The sequence below is a fragment of the Procambarus clarkii genome, chromosome 62 (genome assembly GCF_040958095.1).
Source record: "Procambarus clarkii isolate CNS0578487 chromosome 62, FALCON_Pclarkii_2.0, whole genome shotgun sequence".
Taxonomy (NCBI): domain Eukaryota; kingdom Metazoa; phylum Arthropoda; class Malacostraca; order Decapoda; family Cambaridae; genus Procambarus; species Procambarus clarkii.
In genome coordinates, this window is record NC_091211.1 from 17,431,303 (window position 1) to 17,453,458 (window position 22,156).

The window sequence follows — 22,156 nt, forward strand, 5'->3', positions numbered from 1 at the left end:
CCATGCTGGCTTATCAACATGTACTGTACTGTAGGACATGGCTTTCTCATTGTGTCATCGTTTCCCTGTGTCCATCTGTGAAGAGTTGCCTCGGTGAGCAATTTAAAGCATATTGTTCACCAATTTTTATTGTCTCACATTATGCTTCAAAATGCTCTACATATTACTGGCTTTAGGCATTGTACTTGTTTTACCTAGGAATCCTCCACTGTTCTTTTATCTTAAGTACTGTGTGTACTTTTGTCTAAATAGTGCTGCATAGCCTTCCCGGCTTGGTGCCTTCTTTGATAATTACTTTTGTCTAAATAATAATAATTATAACACAGTAATATTATTATTATCTTTCTTTCTCCCCCACCCCTGCCTTCCTTCCAGAGCCAGGATTCCCATTGTAAATGCATTTACAATGCATTTACATCCCCCCATTTAAATCCCTAAACATTCTAAACATAAGCTCACTCCACACATTCTCGTGTGCCATTTACATTTCCAAAACCCTGTTCTTAAGTGCAAACCCTGTTCTGAAACTCTTCATGAACAAATGTCATAGAACACATAATCACCTCACCAGAAATAAATATATCTTTGATATCCCCAGAGTCAAACTTAATCTGTGTAAACACTATGCATATAAAGGGACTTGGTCTATGGAACTCACTCCCTAACAAATTGAAAAGCTGTCAAAACTTTTGCCATATTTAAAAATAAAACCTAATTACCTAATTTCATCTTCATAGTTTTCTATCTAGTGCTTGAAACTCATACTGTATTACTGCTACCCAATCCCCCAATATATGTACCTTGGCCATATAACTTTGCCACTGTAATCATTGCTATTATCTTACATCATGGTTGCTATATTGAACACAGTTTACTGCATTATGCCTTGAAATAATCCTCAAATTATGCTACAATGTACCTTTGGAAAACCCTTAAATTTACTTTAATGTACAGTACCTACTACTCTTGTAAAATTTCTTAAACAATGTATCTTTTTTATCCTTTCTTACACTGTATTTTTTGTATACATTCTTTCAATGTATTTTTTTCTACATTCTTACAATGTATTTTTTATACTGTACTTTCTTACAATGTACTGTACCTATAAATAATTTTTTTTTTAGTGATTACCTTCTTATAATTACAGTATCTTTTAAATTAAGGACCTGCTAGAAATGCTATGCATGCTTGTGTCTTTACAAGAATGTAAAATATCAGTGCTTTGTACTCTCATAAACCCAGTGTACCTTCTTGTATATAAATAAATAAAATAAAATAAATAAATGTCATTGTTATCTGATGATCCATTCAATTTCTGTTCACTTTTAATTCCTGTACCTATAGTGCTAAATTGTAATTGTTGTTCTCTTCTAATGTTTACATTATTCTCCTCTGACTTGTAGTATATATATATATATATATATATACTGTATATTCTCTATTATATATACTGTATGTTCCTTCTGAAGATGTATTAATATACGAAAGTACTTAAGGAAATTCCTGTTTCAATTTTCCTCCGTGATTCTAATTTGCTGATTCTATTTGCTGACGACACAACCTTCATTTACTCCAGTCCTGATCCCCTTGCTCTAAATGCCACAGTAAATACTGAGCTAAATAAAGTCCATCTGTGGCTAACTGCCAACAAACTCACCCTTAACATTGACAAAACCTTTTATATTCTGTTTGGCAATAAATCCTCTAATCAAATAAATCTCAAAATAAACAATACCCAAATTTGTAACAAATTAGATGGCAAATTCCTTGGCATTCTCATTGACCACAAGCTTAATTTCCAGGGACACATTCTAAACATATCAAAAAAAGTTTCAAAAACTGTGGGCATTCTTTCTAAGATCAGATATTATGTACCACGCCCTGCCCTGGTGACTCTCTATTACTCCCTTATCTATCCATATCTCAACTATGGTATTTGTGCTTGGGGCTCTACTACCCAAAATCACTTACGTCCTCTAATTACTCAACACAAAGCTGCTATTAGGACAATATCCAATTCTGGCCCCAGACACCACTCGGTACCCCTACTTAAATCTCTGAATATGTTAGACATTAAGTCACTGCACATTCTCTCATGTGTATTATACATATATAAAACGCTAAACTATAATGCCAATCCTGATCTCAAAAGCTTCATAGAAGGTTGTATCAGAACCCATGAGCATCACACCAGAAATAAATACAGTTTTGATATTCCTAGAGTACGACTTAATCAAACTAGAAATGCTCTACAAATCAAGGGGCCCAGAATGTGGAATGACCTTCCCAACCATGTTAAAGACTGTACCTCTCTCAACCAGTTTAAGTTAAAAGCGAAGCTATACCTAATAAATTCCCTGTAACCTACCTTACCCTTCTATTGTCAACCAATGTTTGTTTTTTTCTTTAAAGAGCGCTGTTTGTCGACATAATTGTATTTGTTCTGCTTTTTCATCTATGTTTTCATTTCTTGTTTTCATTCTACTCATTATGCTCAATTAGTATAAAGCTTGTCATTTAAGTTTATCATGCCCGAAACGCTTTGCGTAATAGTGGCTTTAGGCATTGTATGTACTAGCTATACCTATAAGTTAAACAATCCTTGTAAATATTTATTGTATGTATGTACCTTACCTAAATAAAATTGTATTGTATTGTATTGTATTGTATTGTATTATCTGACACTGTCACATTTTTAATCACGTGTTTATTTTCGTGATATACACACATATACTGTGTGTGTGTATGTATATATATTTAATTTGTATATACAAGAGGGTACATTGGGTTCTAAGAGTACATAACATTGGCATTCTTACATTCTTGCAAAGCCACACAGTGCACACAGTGTTTCAGGCAGGTCCTTCAAATGACAGATAAATTTAAGAGTAATTAAAAGGTCCTTTGTAACATAATTTGATTTCAACATTATAACAACAATAAACATTTATTGTATTGATTATTCTGGTGATGTTGCATATCTTAGGTACAGGTACAGTATTACAATTGGATGAATGGGTAGTACAAGGTATAGTGGGAGTTTGATGCACAAGGCAGAAAAATGTGAGGATGTATTTAGGTGCTTTTTGCTTTTGCTTTTGAATGAATCATAGGTTGGATAATTTTTAAATTCATTAGGTAGCGAGTTCCATAGACTGGGTCCTTTTATTTACATGGCGTGTTTGCACAGATTAAGTTTAACTGGGGATATTAAAGATATTTATTTTCTGGTGTGGTGCTCATGGGTTCTATTACATCTATCAAGGAAGAGTTTCAGATCAGTATTAGCATTTAGGGATTTAAACAGAGGGGCTGTGTGTTGTGTGAAAATTGAGTTTGCTATAGTTCTGATAGCAGATTTTTGCTGGGTGATGATGGGCTTGGTGATTTGCAGTGGTTAAACCCTATGCACAGATACCATATGTTAGAGAGGGATAGATTAGTGAGTAGTATAGTAAAAAGAGAGCAGAATGGGGAGCGTAATATCTGATTTTAGAGAATATACCTACAGTTTTTGAGACTTTCAGCTACATGTTGCATGTGGGTGTTGAAGTTTAGTCTCTTGTTTATGTATAGGCCAAGGAACTTTCTATCATTTTTAATGCTAATGTCATTTCATCCTCCTGTTTTGGTAATACTGTACTATGCTGTACTTATAGTAATGATGAGGACCATAGTATATACCGACGTACAACAAACTTGGAAAGTAGAAATCGAAGTTTGCTTTTTAGCTTCATTTTTCTGACTCTGTAACGTGAATAGTACAGAGTTCTAATTGCTTAGAACGGCAATCTTTGTACTATGGTGCACATAGTTACAAAACCTACTATCTAAACAGGAGAATGGGTTGGCTAATGTTAACATTGTCTATCTGTAAGTGAATTATTTTGAAGATTTACTTCTAATAATAATAATTCATTGTGTCGGGGACAGGCAGCCAGAGTTTATTCATACATGTTAGGCTTATATTGAGGTCCTCCCCAGCCCCCAAGATTGAATTACTGACCCAGCCCAGGATGCAACCTCACAACAAATTGACTAACTCCTGAGTACCTACTTACTTCTAGGTGATAGGAATTTGACTCGCAATTCTCGATTGTGAGTTGAGAACAAAACCAAATGTACTATTGGGACCCCTTAAATAAGTTGACCAGACCACACACTAGAAGGTGAAGGGACGACGACGTTTCGGTCCATCCTGGACCATTCTCAAGTCGATTGAGCCCCCTTAAATAAAATGTAGTAGATCTTTTCTATATTTCATCTTTCTGATTTCATCACTTGTGCCGTAGTACAGTACTGTACTCTGTTTTTGACTTAGAGTCGAGGATCCCTGGGCAGAGCATAATGGCTGGGCATGTTTCAGTTCCCTTGATGCCTCTTTACCTAGATACTGGGAGTTAGACTACTATTGATTTGATTGTTGCCACTGGAGATAGCTAGTTTGTTGTGCACCCCATACTCGTCCTGAGAGCAGTAGTGCAAAAAGGATTACAGATGGCACAGGAGGTCTTTATCAGACCTCAATGGAGATTATTACATTTGGGTGGTTGCATCCTGGGGAAGGCCAGTACAGGTAGTTCAACCTAGGGGGGAAGGGGACCTCTATACAAGTCTAAGTACTGTACAGGCTTCCTGTCCCAACAACGAAAATTATTATTACAGTATAATGTTCTTGTTTCTTAGTTGTGTACCTGTTATTTATTTTCCTTATAAAACTTTAAACTTAAACTGGCTAAAAAACTTTTTCCATACAGATCTCTCACATTTTTTTAAATGGTAACCAACTATTTAGACAAAAAAAAAAACACTTCCAGTAGACGTAGTATACCAGGACATACCAGTCATACCAGGACAAGTTGAGGGCCACAGGGCTAACAACACAACAAACCAGATATGATAGGGCTGATCTCATTGAAACATTCAAAATACTGAACAATTTGGAGGATGTTTATCACGACAAATTTTTCAAAAGGGCAGATGTAACACAGACAAGGAGCAACAATTTCAAGCTCAACAAGCCACAATGTAGGACTGAAAACAGGTGATGCTTTTTCACCTTGAGCTTTATAAACCCATGGAACTGCTCACCCGCTTAAATGCCAAAACTCTGCTGAACTTTAAAATCCAGCTTGAAAAAAATCATCAGGACAAATAGGGGGATGTTTAAGAAGCCACTAGCTTCCTGTCCTCATCGAGGCCACTAGTGTTAGTGGTCCTCGGGTAAATTCAGGTAAATATACATGGACTTCTCTAAAGCTTTTGTCAAGGTACCACATGAAAGACTGGCAAGGAAATTAGACGTGGAATAAATGGTAAAGTACTATACACACCACTAATTTACAAAAGACCTTTTTTTTTTTTTTTTTAATCTAAGTGGGGTTAGTTTTCCTTAGGACTTGGTTGTCCTGCTGGGGAAAGAGCATGCTCAATAATTTTTGTTTATTATATTTCACTGTGTGTTTATGCTCCTCATCTTGCATCCTTAGCTGATTAGCTCACCAACTTTGTTTCAGACTTATTTTATCTGATGTTTGCTTCCATTTCTCCTTTACGCGCCAGTTCTCTTCTCCGTGGGGCTCGAGTGCCCTCCTTTCTGGGGCTTCTCCCGAGTAGTTCTGGTGTCTGGGTCGTGCAGGGGACTTGGTCCTGAAACCAGACTTGCTAATAACATTAGATAAAGTGCTTGGAGATTGGGGAGGGGAGGGGAAAGAGGTGGGCATGCTCATGTTGGTTATGCTGGTTTATAGGTGTGCTTTGCACGTTCATGGGATGCCTCTTCAGTGGCAAATAAGAATTCTTTTGGTTTCATGCCGTGGCAGTGTGCATCTACCTATGTAGAAGTGCACAACCTACCATTCACAGAATAACTACCAGAAATATGAGCATATTGTGTTAAAACAAAAAAATACACAACAAAACCCAGGAACTGATAGCTTAGAAACAATGTAACAATGTAACAATGCAGAAGGACATTGTGTCGAGGTACACAAAAACAATAGGAATATTGAGGAGCCAACCAGTAATATGAATAATGAGAGTAATACTGAGAAAGAATGCAGAAATCCAGATATCATAGGCATCAGTGAAACATGGGAACGAGAGGACATAATAGAAGGGGAATTCTTTCTCCCAGGATACTGCCCATCTTTCAGAAATGACAGAACAACAATAGCAGGTGGGGTGATGCTGTATGTGAAAGAGGACCTGGATGCAACCACCAATGAGGAACTGAACACCTTGGGATCCTCAGTCTGTATGATGCAACATACTAACTCGTACGTCTTGCCAATCAAGGAATGAGAGAGGAATTGCAAAACATATGGAATGGGCTGGTAGACAAACATGGCATGCAAGCATGCCATGCCGAGAAGCAAAATTTGAAAAGGGTCATCACGGAACACGCAAGAAATCAGAAGATAATAGTTCAAAGGAATAATGCCAAAAATGTGAACTCCCTAAGAAATGAATGACTACCCAAACGATAGAAAATATATTCACCAAGAACAAACACCACACACTTCCACATTTGAGAAATGCTGAGACATGCAAAAAAAAAAAAAAGAAGCCAAGCAAATTAACTTCCATTAATAAAAGACTATAAACATATGATTGTCCTAAGCAGGTCAGGGTCAGTCCCAGTTCCCCCCCCCCCTTTAATAGGATCAGCTACTATTAAGACTCTCAGTGACTCCTATAAAGTCAGAAATGGAGGTTTGGTTTTCCAGAATTTTTCAGCTGTTTATCACATACACAATATTGTTACAACATTGCATGAGAGTAACAATAGTAAAAATAATATTGTGGTTATGCTGTGTGTTTGATGGGTGCATATGTTTTACCTGAGAGGATGGTGGAGGCAAATAGGCCACTTGAACTTGCATGCAACTGGCAATCCCATCCATTAGTAAATGTAAGGAAGCACCAGACAAGGATATTGGTGCCAAACCCTGGCAAGTACTGTACAATGATACCTGGAGTGTACCTGGAGAGGGTTCTGAGAGTTCTACTCCCCGAGTCAGGCCTGAGGCCAGACTTGACTTACTTGGTACAGCAGACTGTTGCTTGGAGCGGACTGCAGGCCCACATATCCATTACACCCTGGTTGGTCTGGCACTTAGAAGAAGAACAAAATGCAGATGTGGTATACACGAATTTTGCTAAGGCATTCAATAAATGTGACCATGAAGTGATAGCATTCAAATGAGATCAATGGGAATAACAGATAAAGTAGGACGGTGGATATTTAATTTGATGTCAAACAGAACACAGAGTAACAGTCAACCAAATAAAATAGTCCAATTGCAGTTTAAAACTCTGTACCCCAGGGTACAGGCCTTGCATCACTGCTTTATCTTATTCTCATATCTGATATAGACAAAAATACAAGTCACAGCTTCGTATTTTCCTTTGCAGATGCCACAAAAATCAGAATGAAAATGACCTCTGCTAAGCTGAAGACATTGAAAAACTACAAGCAGATATTAATCAAGATTTCAACTGGGTAGTAGAAAATAACATAATGGAGCACCGGCCTGCTCCTTAAACATCAAGTGCCTGATTGTTAAACGTGTATTACCAATACTTGACCTCGCCAGAGCCATTTTCAACCGCCAATTGTGGTGGTAGGAGGAAATCCATGGTGAAGCGCTACTCTTAAGCAATACAGTTTGTTACCAGTAACAGAAGACCAACGACCCTGCCAATGGGCATGGATTGAGGAATGAATAACTAGGTAAAAGTTGAAATAAGAAACACCTTTACGGGAGATAGGACGAGTGTGGATAGCCTCCTTAGCGGCAGCATCCACACCTCATTTAAGGAAACGCCAATATGGCTGGGAACCCAGCAAAACTTAACTCTCTTAAATCTGCTGGAGATAAGAAACAGCCAATGTTAAATTTCATCTACCACAGGATGGACTGGATTAAAGGACTCAGAGCCATGAGGGCACTGCGAGAATCGACTACAACAACAAAGGAAAATTGACAGCGAGAAAGCTGTCAATGCACTAAGTCTTCAGGCTTGGTGCATTCCTTTGATAATTAACAAGGATTTTTATGTTTTTTGTAGTCCCTAAACAAGCTTGTCCAAATCTGTAATCTGTGTCTGAGCCTTGGCATAAATGAAAATATCTGAATGTTGTCTTTCTTCATTCTTTATTTCATACTAAAATATAACACAGTTATGTACATGGCAGCTTCATTAACTTGTATTATAAATAAAAAACATGATTCAAATACATAAGCAAGAAAAATAAAGGCCAAATTTTTTAACAGCAGAGAACTTTAACATCAGCATGCAAAACAAATGGTAACACGACCGTGGTGACAAAGTTCCCATTTGTTTTGAATTTTGATTAAAACAGCTGGCAATTCACACGGCTGATAATCATCTACAACTTCGCAAACATGGACCAATACAGTCTGTGTAAGATGACAAGAACTTTCGTATTTTGTATAACAAATGTATTTCTACTTCTGGGTCAGGATTTATCAAGCATTTACATGTCCACTTAAAAAAATCTGTACATCTTTCATCGAAGACAACAACTTACGTGTGTATTTATTACACAGTTTGAGCTTCAAAACGCTGCGAGGCCGATCTTGACCCGTGGGTATTATGGAGAACCTTGTAACACTTCCAAGCTCATAAGCTGTTAAATACATGCATGAGGAAAGATTTACATGGTTTGAAAGTACACACATAAATGTGTTATGAATATTGGCCATGAAAATTAAAAATTTCACACTGTTTGAATGAAATATGTACACTACAAACTTAGACACTATCTAATGGTTGTACATTTTCATTGTAATCATTATTCATAACCAGAATTACTAATTCAATAGTAACATCATACAAACTTTTTTTTTGTATTTAAACTGCCAATTTTTTAAATAAACGTAAGCTAGAGCCTTAAATTTTTCTGAAGGCTCTTCAAAGCAAGTCATTAATTTGCATTTAGAACTATGCATAAAATGTTTTTCACATTTACTTCTTTGGTAAAACAAATTATGAAATATAGTACAGACATTTTTGTCCTAATACAAAAATAAATGGTTGAATATATTTTTATTCAGGGTAAACTGCTTATGAAGCTCCTATTATATGCAAATACTTAAGGGAAGAACATCTAACCATATTCAAATTGATAAATATCAAGGTGAAGAATACAATATAGACAAAATGATGCAACAAAACAATAGCAACTTTCAAAACAATGATATAAATTACTTGCCACTTCATGTACAAGATTTACAAAGCAAAATAATTTTGGTCCCATGGACAGGTAAACTGGATATCGATAAATGGTAAATTTGTTCTGAATAAGATAGAACTTCTCTAATTCACTGAATAAAACACATAATGGCATCTTTATACATACAATTAATATAAAACAAGGTATGATATTTTAATGTGTAATAAACAGACAAAAAGGCCTATATAAGATTATTTTGGCATTTTTTTCACTCGGTACCTGTAATGTGAATTCTATTAAGCTTGGAAATAACCAAACTCGTCAGTATTACATACAGAAAGATAAATTCTGTACAATACTTTTACTACGGTAGCCGTGTTTTCCGAACACAATGCCAGTCATCTCCAAGACAATTGTCAAACAGCAGTTTCGTTAATGTGGTTACCTACCAAGATACTGCTGCCTTGTCAAAAGCAATTGCTTATTTTACACAAAATACATGAGGTAACATCCACACCATTTATAAATGAGATGAAAAAGACTGCAATGAAGTCTAAAATCATCAAATATATTGCAAATAATCTTGGCTACAGACAATTTAAACTGGGTCACCACTCTCCCTATGGGCGAGATAAAGCCATTTAAACTTTGTTTACCATCCGAAACAAGAACCCAGTATTTATAGTAGACTCGTAAAACTATCATCAATATCTTCTAGTAAACTTTACTGAACTATCTGTTTAGTGGTAATATAAAATGCAGTAGTCATTCTAAGTCAGGCTACTACACTAATCTATTCATCTTACATGAGAGATTACTTGTGCTTCACATTTGTTTGAGCTATGACCATTCAATGCATCAAAAAAATAATTAATAATAATTACATTTCTCTAAGTATCTTCTTCAATTGCTAACTAACAACTGTAGTTAAATACTTGCCGCCAACACTTTCACTTCACAAACAACAAACACCAGACTCTCTTTCTAACAGTCTCCAGGATGTGGAGTTTGTGTAGAGAGAGTCGGTAATGTTTCATGGGCATCTCCTGTGGATATGAAGACATAGCCTAATAACCTAATATCAGAATTACACAGTATAAAGCTCACCCATGAAACTATCACTCCGCAGTATTATTATCTTGTGAATTTGTTTAAAATAATGCTGTAAATATTGATTAGCTGATGATCTAGCAAAATTGATAAATAAGATTTGTCTTAACCGAAGTGATAGAACAACACACTGTGTATGCCATTTTGCAATAGAAATAAAAATTATACTTTTATACTGCTCAATTTATGAGCAAAAATTTATTTACACAAAAACTCTTTTGCAAACTATAATAAAGTTATCTAAAAGCCTATTGCATAATGCATTCACAGCTTTAAAAAAAAAATATGTTTAAAGAAATCTGTGGCATGCTGAAATTTGGTTAGTGTATTTACTGCAAATTAAAAAGTACCTTCATATTAATTAAGCCCTTGCACTAGAGCAAATAAAAATGAATTTAATTTTCTTTGATATTGGAAACTGCCTTCCCTGTCTACAAAATATTGTTAATTTCAAGTCAAACAATATCCTGTTCATTCTTTTCAATTTTATCTACCCTTTCTAGTTCTGTACTGCTTTTAACAAACAGTTTCAAATATAAAAACCATTCCTGAAAGCAGTCAGTGTAACTTTACCTTCTGTAAAGATTCCTTAAATATGAAGCCAAGACCGATTCAATTACCTATTGATATGGAAACTTTACCATTTATATCTCTACCATGTATTGCTAGACGCCATTAACAAAATCTTCTATTTTCCATGAAAATACCCAGCAAATATTCCTAGATGTGATATTCTAAATAGAGCCAAACTGGAACCTGACACCTGAAACTACCTACACTGCTAGTATGCTTTTCATACTCTAATTATAAATTATGATCATGGAAGCACATAATTGTTCAGCAATTTGATGCAGTGACGCTTTGATTTTATTAACAAATTTTAATTTTAGAGCTGTATTTTATTAATTTAATTAATATATTCTTAAAATACAAGTCCCACTTTCAACATTGAGGTTTTGTCAAGTCTTTAAGCTTATTAATTTAAAAACTCATGATAAATTATCATACCCTAAATTAATTTTGGCATTTATTAAATTGATGATTATCCCATGTATATGTATAAGAACTTACTGATAGCTTGAATACATGCCATGGTTTATGAGTTACCTAGGACACACAGCCTGCACTCACTAAAATACAGTACATATTTCAATACTGAGGATTAGGAGAATAGCACAAGGTTGCAGAGTTTGGTGTGGCATGACCAGAGTGGGCCGAGGCAACTGAATTAGGAGTGAGATTGTCAGTGCGAGTACGGCTCATAGGTATTGGTGGGCAGGGGTTGGACGAGCGTGAAGAACTGTAGCTGGCAGAGCCTCGGTAAGTTGAATAGTTTGAATCCCCAGAGTCATTTTGCTTGTATGTTGCTGTACCATAGACTGGCTCTGGTTTAACAATTCCAGACTTACTTGTAACATAAAGTGTGTCTTGTCGAGGGTTGTTCTTGTATATGCTCTCTGTGTGAGAAAGAGCAGAGAAGCTGGCAGCAGGTTTGGAACAAAGGCTCTGTGATTGAGCAAGATTCCTGGAGTAGTTGTCCATGCGAGGCGGTGGTGGCTTGGTGTAAACTGACTGGGAACGGTTGAGAGATGTAGAGCGTGGCATGGATGGAGATTTGGCATACAAACTCTTGGATCCAGAATATATATCATCTTTGTTAGAGGTATAGCTAGTGTCGTATTTGTATGAAGAGGCATTGTAAACAGAAGGAGTTCCTGTATGTCCATACATGCTTGCTGGGTAACCTAAAACAAATATCATCATCAATATATGTATAATTTTAACATATATAAATAAAATAGGAATTTATTAAATTCATGGCAAGCATATGAAATTATAGAGAAATACAAACATTTGTAAAATGTTAACCATGAAAATGTAGGCAGTTATTCACACTTGTTGATTGTCTAACCCAGGAAGCAACAGACTACTGTATATACATACTCTACAGTATAATTATCCAAGTGTAGTTACAGGATGAGAGGTATACTTATGAAGGCCTGTCTTCCCTATAATCTTTGTTATGTGACATTCTGAAACTGTTGATGCTTTTGGCACTCTCCATCTTCTCGATTATATTGTTCCAACCGTCCACCACTCTGCTCACAAAATGAGAACTTGTTAAATTTTTTCAGCACCTTTGTTTTTTTAGTGAGTCTGCAATTGCAATTATCCCAATCCCACTGCAATTGCAATGCCAAAGACTGGCATTTCCCTCCTGTGGGCCTTGACAGTGCCACATATGCCAGTGTTGCAACGTATGTGGCACTGCATGGTTCCAGCAACGAACCCATGAGTGTTTGTACGACACTGCCTGAGAACCCGTGTGGATCTTGACTGGTATATCAATGTCTGTACCTGAATATAGTATCATGTCCATGACAATACCAGTTTTGCAGTCGCATAACACGAACTTTAGTTCAAATCTATGCTGTTTTGATGAAATGTACTGCTTGAACACCAGTAGTCCCTTGAAGAGGACTGGCGATTCATCTATCACAACATTCTGCGCTGGTACAAAATAGTCACAGAACTTTCCTCTCATATCACTAAATACTTTCCGCACTTTCCACAGTCTGTCTTCATTAGCATTGTTCTCAAATTGTAGGCACCTGAGAAGCAGCAGGAACCTTTCATGTGACATGTATCTGTTGAACACGGGGGTTGGAACAAGGCTGTCTTTGCTCCAATAATCCTGGATCACGTGTTTATCTGAATGCCTCATCATCATGCACAACATTAAAAACATACACATTTCCTCATTAGTCGTGTCTTTCCAGCGTGTCATTCGAGAGGCAGGTAAAAGTCCTGAGTCAATGAGGTCCTGAGCATATTGGTTAGTCTCTGCAACGAGATGGTCCATGAATTGCTGATCAAAATATGCTATAAAATAATCAGTTTCAGCCATATCTTTACCAGTATAGGGGATGTCACACCAACATCGATATCAAGTGTTTGAATTTGCGGGACAAATTTCTCATAATCCTGCCACCCACAAGTACACCCATGTTTTTGGTTTTGGCGCCAACACCACGGCTCCGTCGTCTTGTGCTAGAGTTGCGTATGGGTATGCCAGGAGATGAGACTGTTCTGCGTAGTATAGGCCTACCACGAACACCTGATGTCGAGGGCTCATTGTCGTCATTGTCTTCAGGCCATGTGACATGCTGGCTCTTGCCTCAGTGAGGTGCTGGGGCAACAAAATCCCGCCTAGTAACACCATAGCTGCTTGTACTCGGTTCATCAACACTGCTTGTATCTGAGCCTATGTCACTGAACCCCGAAAATGACTCATCACATGTAGTATCACCAAATAAACTCGTCAGGTGACACAACTGGTGGTGTAACGTGAGCAGTGTTGACCTAGGGTGGTGTGGGAGGCCGGGCAATGCGCGAGTACTGTATGCACTCGTGACATCATCCTCTTCAGTCTCCCCATCACTCGTGTTAGGTCTTTTTCTGGACTGTAGTCTAAATCGTCAACAATCGGTCCATCATACAATGTCATGTATCTCCTCCTCTGAGAATCATTTTGCAACACCGCGGCTGACCGTGGATCGGGAGCTCGTAGACGATGCATCAGGCATGGTTGCTTCCTTGAAACTGAGGATCCCCACAGCCCTGTGGGGCATCCTGGGATTTTTTTCAAAATGGCGGACGATCACTGGAGGCCTCAGGCATCCATTTCATACCCGCATCCAGTTTTGAATCGTACACTATACCTATGAACGACCTGAGGTGCTCTGTACACCACCGATCTAGAGCCAAAAGGCGCTATGCGCAGTGTAATGGTTAAACTTGAAGCCCATCAGGTCCTTGTATTGCAAAACCGATTCTTTCATTCGACATGGAGTCCCATTGGCTCTCAAAAGGGAATATTCCAAATCACTCTTTTGAGTTGGGGACTGAAATTAAAGTGGTTTTTGGATAAAAAAAAAATAAAAAGCCTTTGTTCAGAGAATTTTGAACTAGAAATGGTTAGCTCATCTTATTTATTTAACTGATATTTTCAACCATATGAATGCACTTAATCTACAACTTCAAGGAAAAAAGGAAAATAGGATTTCTGTAAACAAACAAATACTGTACTGTAACAGCATTTCAAGAAAAGCTCGAATATTGGCTAAAAAAGGTTCCTGCTTGATGGGGTTCTGGGAGTTCTTCTACTCTCCAAGCTCGGCCTGAGGACAGGCTTGACTTGTGAGAGCTTGGTCCACCAGGCTGTTGCTTGGAGCGGCCCGCAGGCCCACATACCCACCACAGCCCGGTTGGTCTGGCACTCCTTGGAGAAAATTATCTAGTTTTCTTTTGAAGATGTCCACGGTTGTTCTGGCAATATTTCTTATACTCGTTGGGAGGATGTTGAACAACCGTGGACCTCTGATGTTTATACAGTGTTCTCTGATTGTGCCTATGGCACCCCGGCTCTTCACTGGTTCTATTCTGCATTTTCTTCCATATCGTTCACTCCAGTACAGTGGTACCTCGGATTACGAGCGTCCCTGTTTACAAGTATTTTGGATTACAAGGAGGATTTGCTTAGAAAATTTACATTGGAATACGAGCGTTACCTCGGAATACAAAGGTGTTGATACGCGTACAGGCCAACCTAGTGCGTGGTGGCACGGTGATCGCCGCTCAGTTTACCAGTGCCTCGCGCCCAGTGACTATCCCTCCTCAATTCTTCACAAGGATTTACAATGTTTTGTCGGATATTTGGCCATTTGAACATAAAAGTTGTTATTATATACTGTATCTCGCAATGGGTCCCAAGAAAGCCAGTGGTAAGGTTCAACCTAAGAAAATAGTTGTGAGTAGAGGCAGTAGAGGATGTCCCTTCTTCATTAAGAAAATGTGTGAAGTATGGGAAGAACTGCAAAGTTTTGTTGAAAAAACTCTCCCAGATAAAGCTGTAGCAGGCCATTGCATTGACCTTTTAAATGACAATGTGATATCTTACTACAGACAGGTGTTAAATTGTAGGGAAATACATGTATCTTTAGACAGATTCTTAGCAAGACATGCAAGCAGTGAGCCACAAGCAGGTCCTAGTGGTATGCAGGCAAAACGTGCCAGAGAGTGCACACCAGAGAAGTCCTCACTGCCTGATGTTATAATGGAAGGGCACTCTCCTTCCAAACAGTCACACCTCTCCTCCTCCCCACCATCTTCCATACACCAACAGCAGTCATCAGCAAGGGTAAGTAATAACTTGAACATACTTTTGTAGTGTAGATTTAGATGAATTAGATATAAAATTTAATTTGAAGCGAGGTTTTTGGGTAGTCAGGAACGGATTAATTCATTTCCCATTATTTCTTATGGGGAAATTAGCTTCGGATTACGAGCTGTCTCCAGGAACGTATTAAACTCTTAAACCGAGGTACCCCTGTATGTTGTTATTTTACTGTGTGGATTTGGGACCTGGCCCTCCAGTATTTTCCACGTGTATATTATTTGATATCTTTCTCGTCTAATTTCTAGTGAGTACATTTGGAGAGGTTTGAGACGATCCCAATAATATAGGTGCTTTATCGCATCTTTGTATGCTATATATGTTCTCTGTATTCCCTCCATTTCAGAAATCTCTCCTGCTGTGAAACGGAAAGCAAGTACTGAGCAGTACTCAGGACGGAACAATACAAGTGATTTATATAGTACAACCATTGTGATGGGATCCCTGGATTTGAAAGTTCTCGTAATCCATCCTATCATTTTTCTGGCTGACGCAATATTTGTTTGGTTATGCTCCCTAAACGTTAGGTCGTAAGACATCATTAGTCTCAAATCCTTTACATGTTGTTTTCCTACTATGGGCAGATTTAATTGTGTTTTGTACCCTGTATTATGTTTAAGGTCCTCATTTTTACCATACCTGAGTACCTGGAAGCTATCACTGTTTAACATCATGTTATTTTCTGTTGTCCAATCGAAAACTTTATCAATATCTGCTTGACGTTTTTCAATGTCTTCAGCAGAGGTAATTTTTGTGCTTATTTTTGTGTCATCTGCAAAGGATGATACGAAGCTGTGACTTGTATTTTTATCTATATCTGATATGAGAATAAAGAAAAGCAGTGGTGCAAGAACTGTACCCTGAGGTACAGAACTTTTAACTGCACTTGGACTTATATTTTATATGGTTGACTGTTACTCTTTGTGTTCTGTTTGACAGAAAACTTAGTATCCAGCATCATACTTTATAGGTTACTCCCATTGACCTCATTTTGTGTGCTATCATTCCATGGTCACATTTATCAAATGCCTTTGTGAAGTCCATGTATACCACATCTGCAGTCTGTTTTTCTTCTAATGCCTGAGTGACTTTGTCGTAATGGTCAAGTAGCTATGAGAGGCACGATCTTCCCGCTCTAAATCCATGTTGGCCTGGGTTGTGAAGGTCATTAGTCTCCATGAAACTGGTCTCCTGATCACTCTCTCAAATACTTTTATTATGTGGGATGTTAGGCAACTGGTCTATAATTCTTTGCCAATGCTTTGCTCCCTCTCTTGTGTAGAGAGGCTATGTCTGCTGCTTTAATCGCATCTGGTATCTTCCCCGTGTTCAGGCTCTTCCTCCACACTATACCGAGTGCCTGTGCTACTGGCACCTTGCATTTCTTTATAAATATTGAATTCCATGAATCTGGACCCAGAGCTGAGTGCATGGGCATGTTTTCAGTTAGGGTAGAGGAACAAAAGTGCACCTTTTCTTTGTTCTTGGAGGATGCTGATGGCACTGATTTCAGTGAACTCAAGACAATGGTTTTGCTGAGCAAATAATTAAGTTTAGGCAAAGCAGTCGATGCAAAATGTTATTTTGGAATCTCTCTCGTTAACAATTTATGAGTACAGTAATATCCTGTGGTAACTGAGGAGGCCGTGATGCAATTACTGTACTGTATCGCTGTGTCCATGCATCTTACATGTGAATTAGGATTTTCCAACCTCGCCTTCATAAAAACCACAAAACACAACAGTTTGCTGAACCCTAAATATGATGTGAGGTGTATTTACTATTTGTGGCTGCAGGATTGAGCTGTTAGCTCTTGGACCCCGCCTTTCTAACCCGTCTGTTGTCCAATATATTAGCTGGGGCCTGGGTAATGGAATATTCATGGTGAATAATTACCAATTTTTTTGTGGATGCTAAAATGTTGAAATGTTTAAAATAGACATTGAATAAAACATAGTTTGCCTTGTAATTGCCTACATTAGGTTAAAAGGAAATTCTGATAGATGGTTCTGGGCAATGAAGAAAAATGCTTGGGAAGCATTGTGTTAACTAAAGAAATAGATCTTAAAAATTAAAGCTATGTTGTTAACAGTATGCAATGACAAACCTAGCGGGGAGGTGGTGTTGGAGGTGTTGGCGGGCCGGTACTGGTCATAGTGTTGGGCTCGGAGAGCATTGTAATTATAGCGGGGTGGAGGCTTCGAACACTCATCATATGGATCTTCATCGCTGCCAACACTTGATGAATCTGCTGGAGAAAATTGGGTTTATTTTTGAATTGTGAAAAAAAAAAGATCAATACATATCAAAATTATTAAATTATAATTTAGGCAAATATAATGAAAACAAGTTACTCTGATACTACTATATATAAAAATATAAAATGAAAACCCTGCAATTTGTATGGTCATATAAATTAATGTTTAACAATCATATACATTCCATTCTTATCTAAGAGTAATTACCAACTTTTCCATTTTCAATAAACACAATACAGACAGACAGAAGACAACTTGTGCAACAACATGGTGCAAAAGATGGTTAGTGGCACTACTGCTTTATATACAGTTTTAAACTCTAAATTTTAAATTTTAATTTGATCCACAACATACAGTGGCCACTTGAGTGGGTGTTAGTTAAGACACAGCTCATTCTCTCACTAAGTCAATGTTTAGAAGAGATGCTCAAGAGTTATCTTAGATCACTGTTACTTCTGGGTTCTATAATTTGGATTTAGATGTTAGATGAATGTAATTTTTGTTAGTGTTACTGTCAATAAAATTTAGGCTTTCTCAAACATGGTACTAATTTCAGGGATAATTATTAAATCAAGATCATTCCATTTATCATTTCAATTCATTCAAATCATTTAAAAATCATATTACATACCATATTCTGCTAATAATTAAATTGACATTAAATTTGAATGCTTTCTAATTTATTCAACTTAGATGATTCCTAAGGCAAGATTATAGAAGGTCCCATTGGGCAGAATCATGACCGGGCATAAAATCATAACAGGGCAATAAAACGCTACACGGATGCAATTGTTTGTCAGTTCAGTTTGTGCTTCAGCAGTAAGTACCTCCTCCTAGGTGCCTTGGTGCTTTGCTCCAGGAATAAGTATTTGTCAGGTACCATTTCAGAGAACACTTGGCTCTATGTTTGAGCAAGCTGTTTATTTACTCATTAGGTCTGGCCTTGGCTTAATTCTTTGTGGGTATCTGTCATTGGGTAACCTCTTGACCTCAGGTACGGTCATGTTGACCTCGTCCTCTCAGTGGGTTTCCTAGTTCCCAGTTCTGGAGAGGAACTCACCAGACCCACTGTACATCCTCAATCTTTCAGGTTTGGACATCTTCATTACCTGTCCAACCTTTCGCATGACCACCTTAGCCCTTTTGTGCCTGGTTTTACAGGCTGGGCTTCAAGGACATGTATTGGCACATCCCTATTCTTCCCAGGTTAAAGGACTGGTTAGGTTTTGTAGTGGGTCATCAGGTTTACCATTAAAGATCCTCTTTTTTGGTTTAAATCTGGCGCCCCATATGTTTACCAGTTTGGCATGGGTAATTGTGGGCAAACTGCACCTTCTAGGGGTTCATGTGTTTGCCTACCTCGATAACTGGCTGGTTTGGACTCCCAGTTGGTCCGCATGTCAGCATGCCAGGAATCTAGTTCTTTCCCAGCTTGCCAGGTTTGGGTTCCTGGTGAATGGCGGAAGTCTTTTGATTCCGTCCCAGATTCAGACTTGCCTGGGCCCTCATTTGGGACTCTCAGTTGGCTTCTATTTCCCTGCCTCTGGCAGCTTTGTACATTGACATTGTACAGCCTTGACCTTGCCTACATTGTCTTTTCATTTTGTTGTTTGGTTCTTGGCATTGTTCTGGCTTCTCCGGTTCCATCCGTTTCACCACTCACAGGACCGGGAAGGGGGGTTATAGATCCCGCCTGCCCTCTGTCAGCTCCTATCTCGCCTGCTTCCTCTTTAGGCTTTTTTTGGTTCTGTTTTGGGGTACCATCCTCCCCTGTTACGCGATGTGTTTGGGGCTTCGTGACCAGCTCTCATCAGGCTGCCTGTTCTTCGGGTGCACAGTATGGTGTGCAAGTTTGTAGCTGTGTGGCATTCCCTGAGGGGAGCATTCATCTCCCTCCAACAGCTCCCCAGTGGTTCAGTTCTTAAACCGAGGTGGAAGGGGTGGGGTGGGGGGGGTAGCTTCGCTCCATTGTCCTGTCGAGCTGGATACTTCAAGTAGTTCAGCTTCTAGTTTCTTGGGGTTTGGTTCTCCATGCAGCCCTGCGGCCCATAGGAGGCCTGGTCGAGGACCAGGCCACGGGGATGCTAAGCCCCGAAATCATTACAAGGTACGGTAACCAGCCCAGTTTCTGACCAGGCCTTCTGGTTACTGGTGTCCAATGTGCAACTTTGTGTCTGCAGTGTGTCCAGTGTGTCGGCAATAACCACCTGGTTCTTGCAGATGGGTTATCTCGTTTCTGTTCCATTTCTACAGTGGACAGTTGATGACGTGTTGTTCCACTGGGTCTGCAAGATGTTAGGTTTTCTCAAGGTGGACCTCTTCACATCGGCATGGAACCAGCACCTTCCCTCCTACGTGGCTCTGTTTCCTGATCATGAGGTTTGAAGAATGGAAGTGGATGCCATTCAACTGGACTGATGGTGGTTCATTTACCATTTTTCCTAGTTCATTTGTTGCTCAGAGTTCTGTCCACTCTGTTGTCAGATTCAGGGAGGATGTTACTTCAGGTTCCTTGGTGGCCAGCCCAGCTTTGGCTTCTGGTGCCTTTAGCCTGGTATCTGAACCCAGGCATTTTCCTCGGCTCCACCTCTTTCAGCAGATCAGCTCGACAATGTACCTTCTGGTTCAACCTTCTCTGCTCTACACATCTGGAGTTTTTGACACATGTCTATCACCATTTGTATGGTGAGTAGTTGGCTGGTTTGTTTGTAGCCCACCTGCATCTTTCCTTGTGGCAGCAGTGAGATATTGCCTGGCGCTCGTTTTGCCACTATCTGACTCTTCGTTGTCTTTCATCAGTTTTAGTCAAGGTTGTTCTGTTCTATTTGACTTGGTTGTTTCTAGATCAGCCTCTCATGCTTAATACTGATGCTTTTTATCACTTGGCATTGGTGGATCTGCTGTTGCTTGCATTGGCATCGACCTCTTTGGCACCATTCTGCAAGTTGACTTGTGTGTGTTTTCAACTCCAGCCAGTTCATGCTCCTGAGTCATCCTATTCTCTTGACCAAGTGTTAAGCTTTCTCTCCTCGCCTGGTTTTACAGTTTTCACTTCAATTCGTAATTTATCAAAAGCTGTGTTTTTGTTGGCTCTCACATCCAGCTGTTGGGTTGGGGAACTTCAGGCTCTTCTCCAGAGGCAGGGGTTTTGTTCCTTTGGCCCTGGTTGGTGGTTTGTTTGTTTGCAGCCTCCTCCTCCTCTTCTGACAGAGAATGAGTTAGCTTGTTGCTTGCTTGGTCTGGGAATGGGTTCATCACTTGTGTTTGGTGGTGACTCTTTGCCGCTACTTGCAGGTCTCTGGTTCTGCCACTGTGGACACCTTATTGGTTGACCTGGTTTCCTTGGTTCCCTGTTCTAAGGCTCATATTTCTCAGGTCATATGCAGTGTCATCAAATCTAGCCAGCCTGTGGTCTACCCTCAGGACCATGATGTTCACAAGTACAGTATGCAGTGTTGGTTGCAGTCTTCTCCAACAATATTTGGTCTCAGAGTTACACATTCTAACAGAGTTCTGTTAGAATAACAGCGATGAGTATACATAAACATTTGTATACTCACTGCTGTCGCTCATAATCTATTATAAGTACACTTTTGTTTTTGCATCTATTCGCTAGAGAATTTATTTACATTTAACAAATTTTTACATGAAATTTATTTATAACCCAACAAATAACTTTGAAAACATAAAATAATTATAACAAAAATTCCATCACTGAGTAGCCCGGGAAGGCTAGAACATTTACAGTCAGGAAAGCACAGAGATGCTGTACTGCCAGTGTTAATGGCAGTAGTTAACCTATAGTAAATTTATATAAATATTACTGTACTGTACAAAGCTTTTTAATTTACATTATCCGGAGATTATCCCGGATTACGATCGTCTTCAACACAAGGTAGATACACTTTACATACCTAACCTGGGATGATACCTGGTTGAAGAAACATACAGAAGATGTTTTGATAAATGCTAATTTAGAGATCGAGATCCCCTGGCTGCCATACAAGGGACATAATTAGCCAACCCCTCTCTAGTATTCAAATGGGAACTTGATAAACACATCTCAATGGGACCTACACAAGACTGCAAGCAGTAGCCTGGCCAGAGAACAGGGAGCAGGATATTGATCCTTGAAACCATCGCAAGGTAACTTCTCAGACAGTGCTACCCAACTAATTATATTTATATCATATCAACATTTATATCAAAGTACAGTATGGTATCAGCCTCGGTGACCTCCTCCTGTAACTCATTTCATTTATGCTACTCTAAATATAAAGAAATGTGTAATTATACATTACAGTATCCTTATGACTCATCTATATCTAGCTTCCATCCATGGCCTATCAT

The 22,156-nt window shown here is 38.7% G+C and overlaps 1 protein-coding gene across 2 annotated transcripts in view; it reads right to left on the reverse strand.

Annotated features, from left to right (window-relative positions):
- Positions 1 to 8,140: 8,140 nt before the first annotated feature.
- The window catches only part of LOC123766465 (neurogenic protein big brain), a 216,130-nt gene continuing 202,114 nt past the window's right edge, over positions 8,141 to 22,156 (reverse strand). Inside the window, exons 6-7 of one of the 2 annotated variants that reach the window (XM_045755584.2) lie at positions 17,656 to 17,796; positions 8,141 to 12,057 (exon numbers count right to left, since the gene is read on the reverse strand). In XM_045755584.2, coding sequence (XP_045611540.1) covers positions 11,462 to 12,057; positions 17,656 to 17,796 — 737 coding nt within the window. In that variant the 3' untranslated portion in view covers positions 8,141 to 11,461. Of the gene's footprint in view, positions 12,058 to 17,655; positions 17,800 to 22,156 lie in introns of both variants that reach the window. The other variant, XM_045755583.2, reaches the window with a different exon arrangement.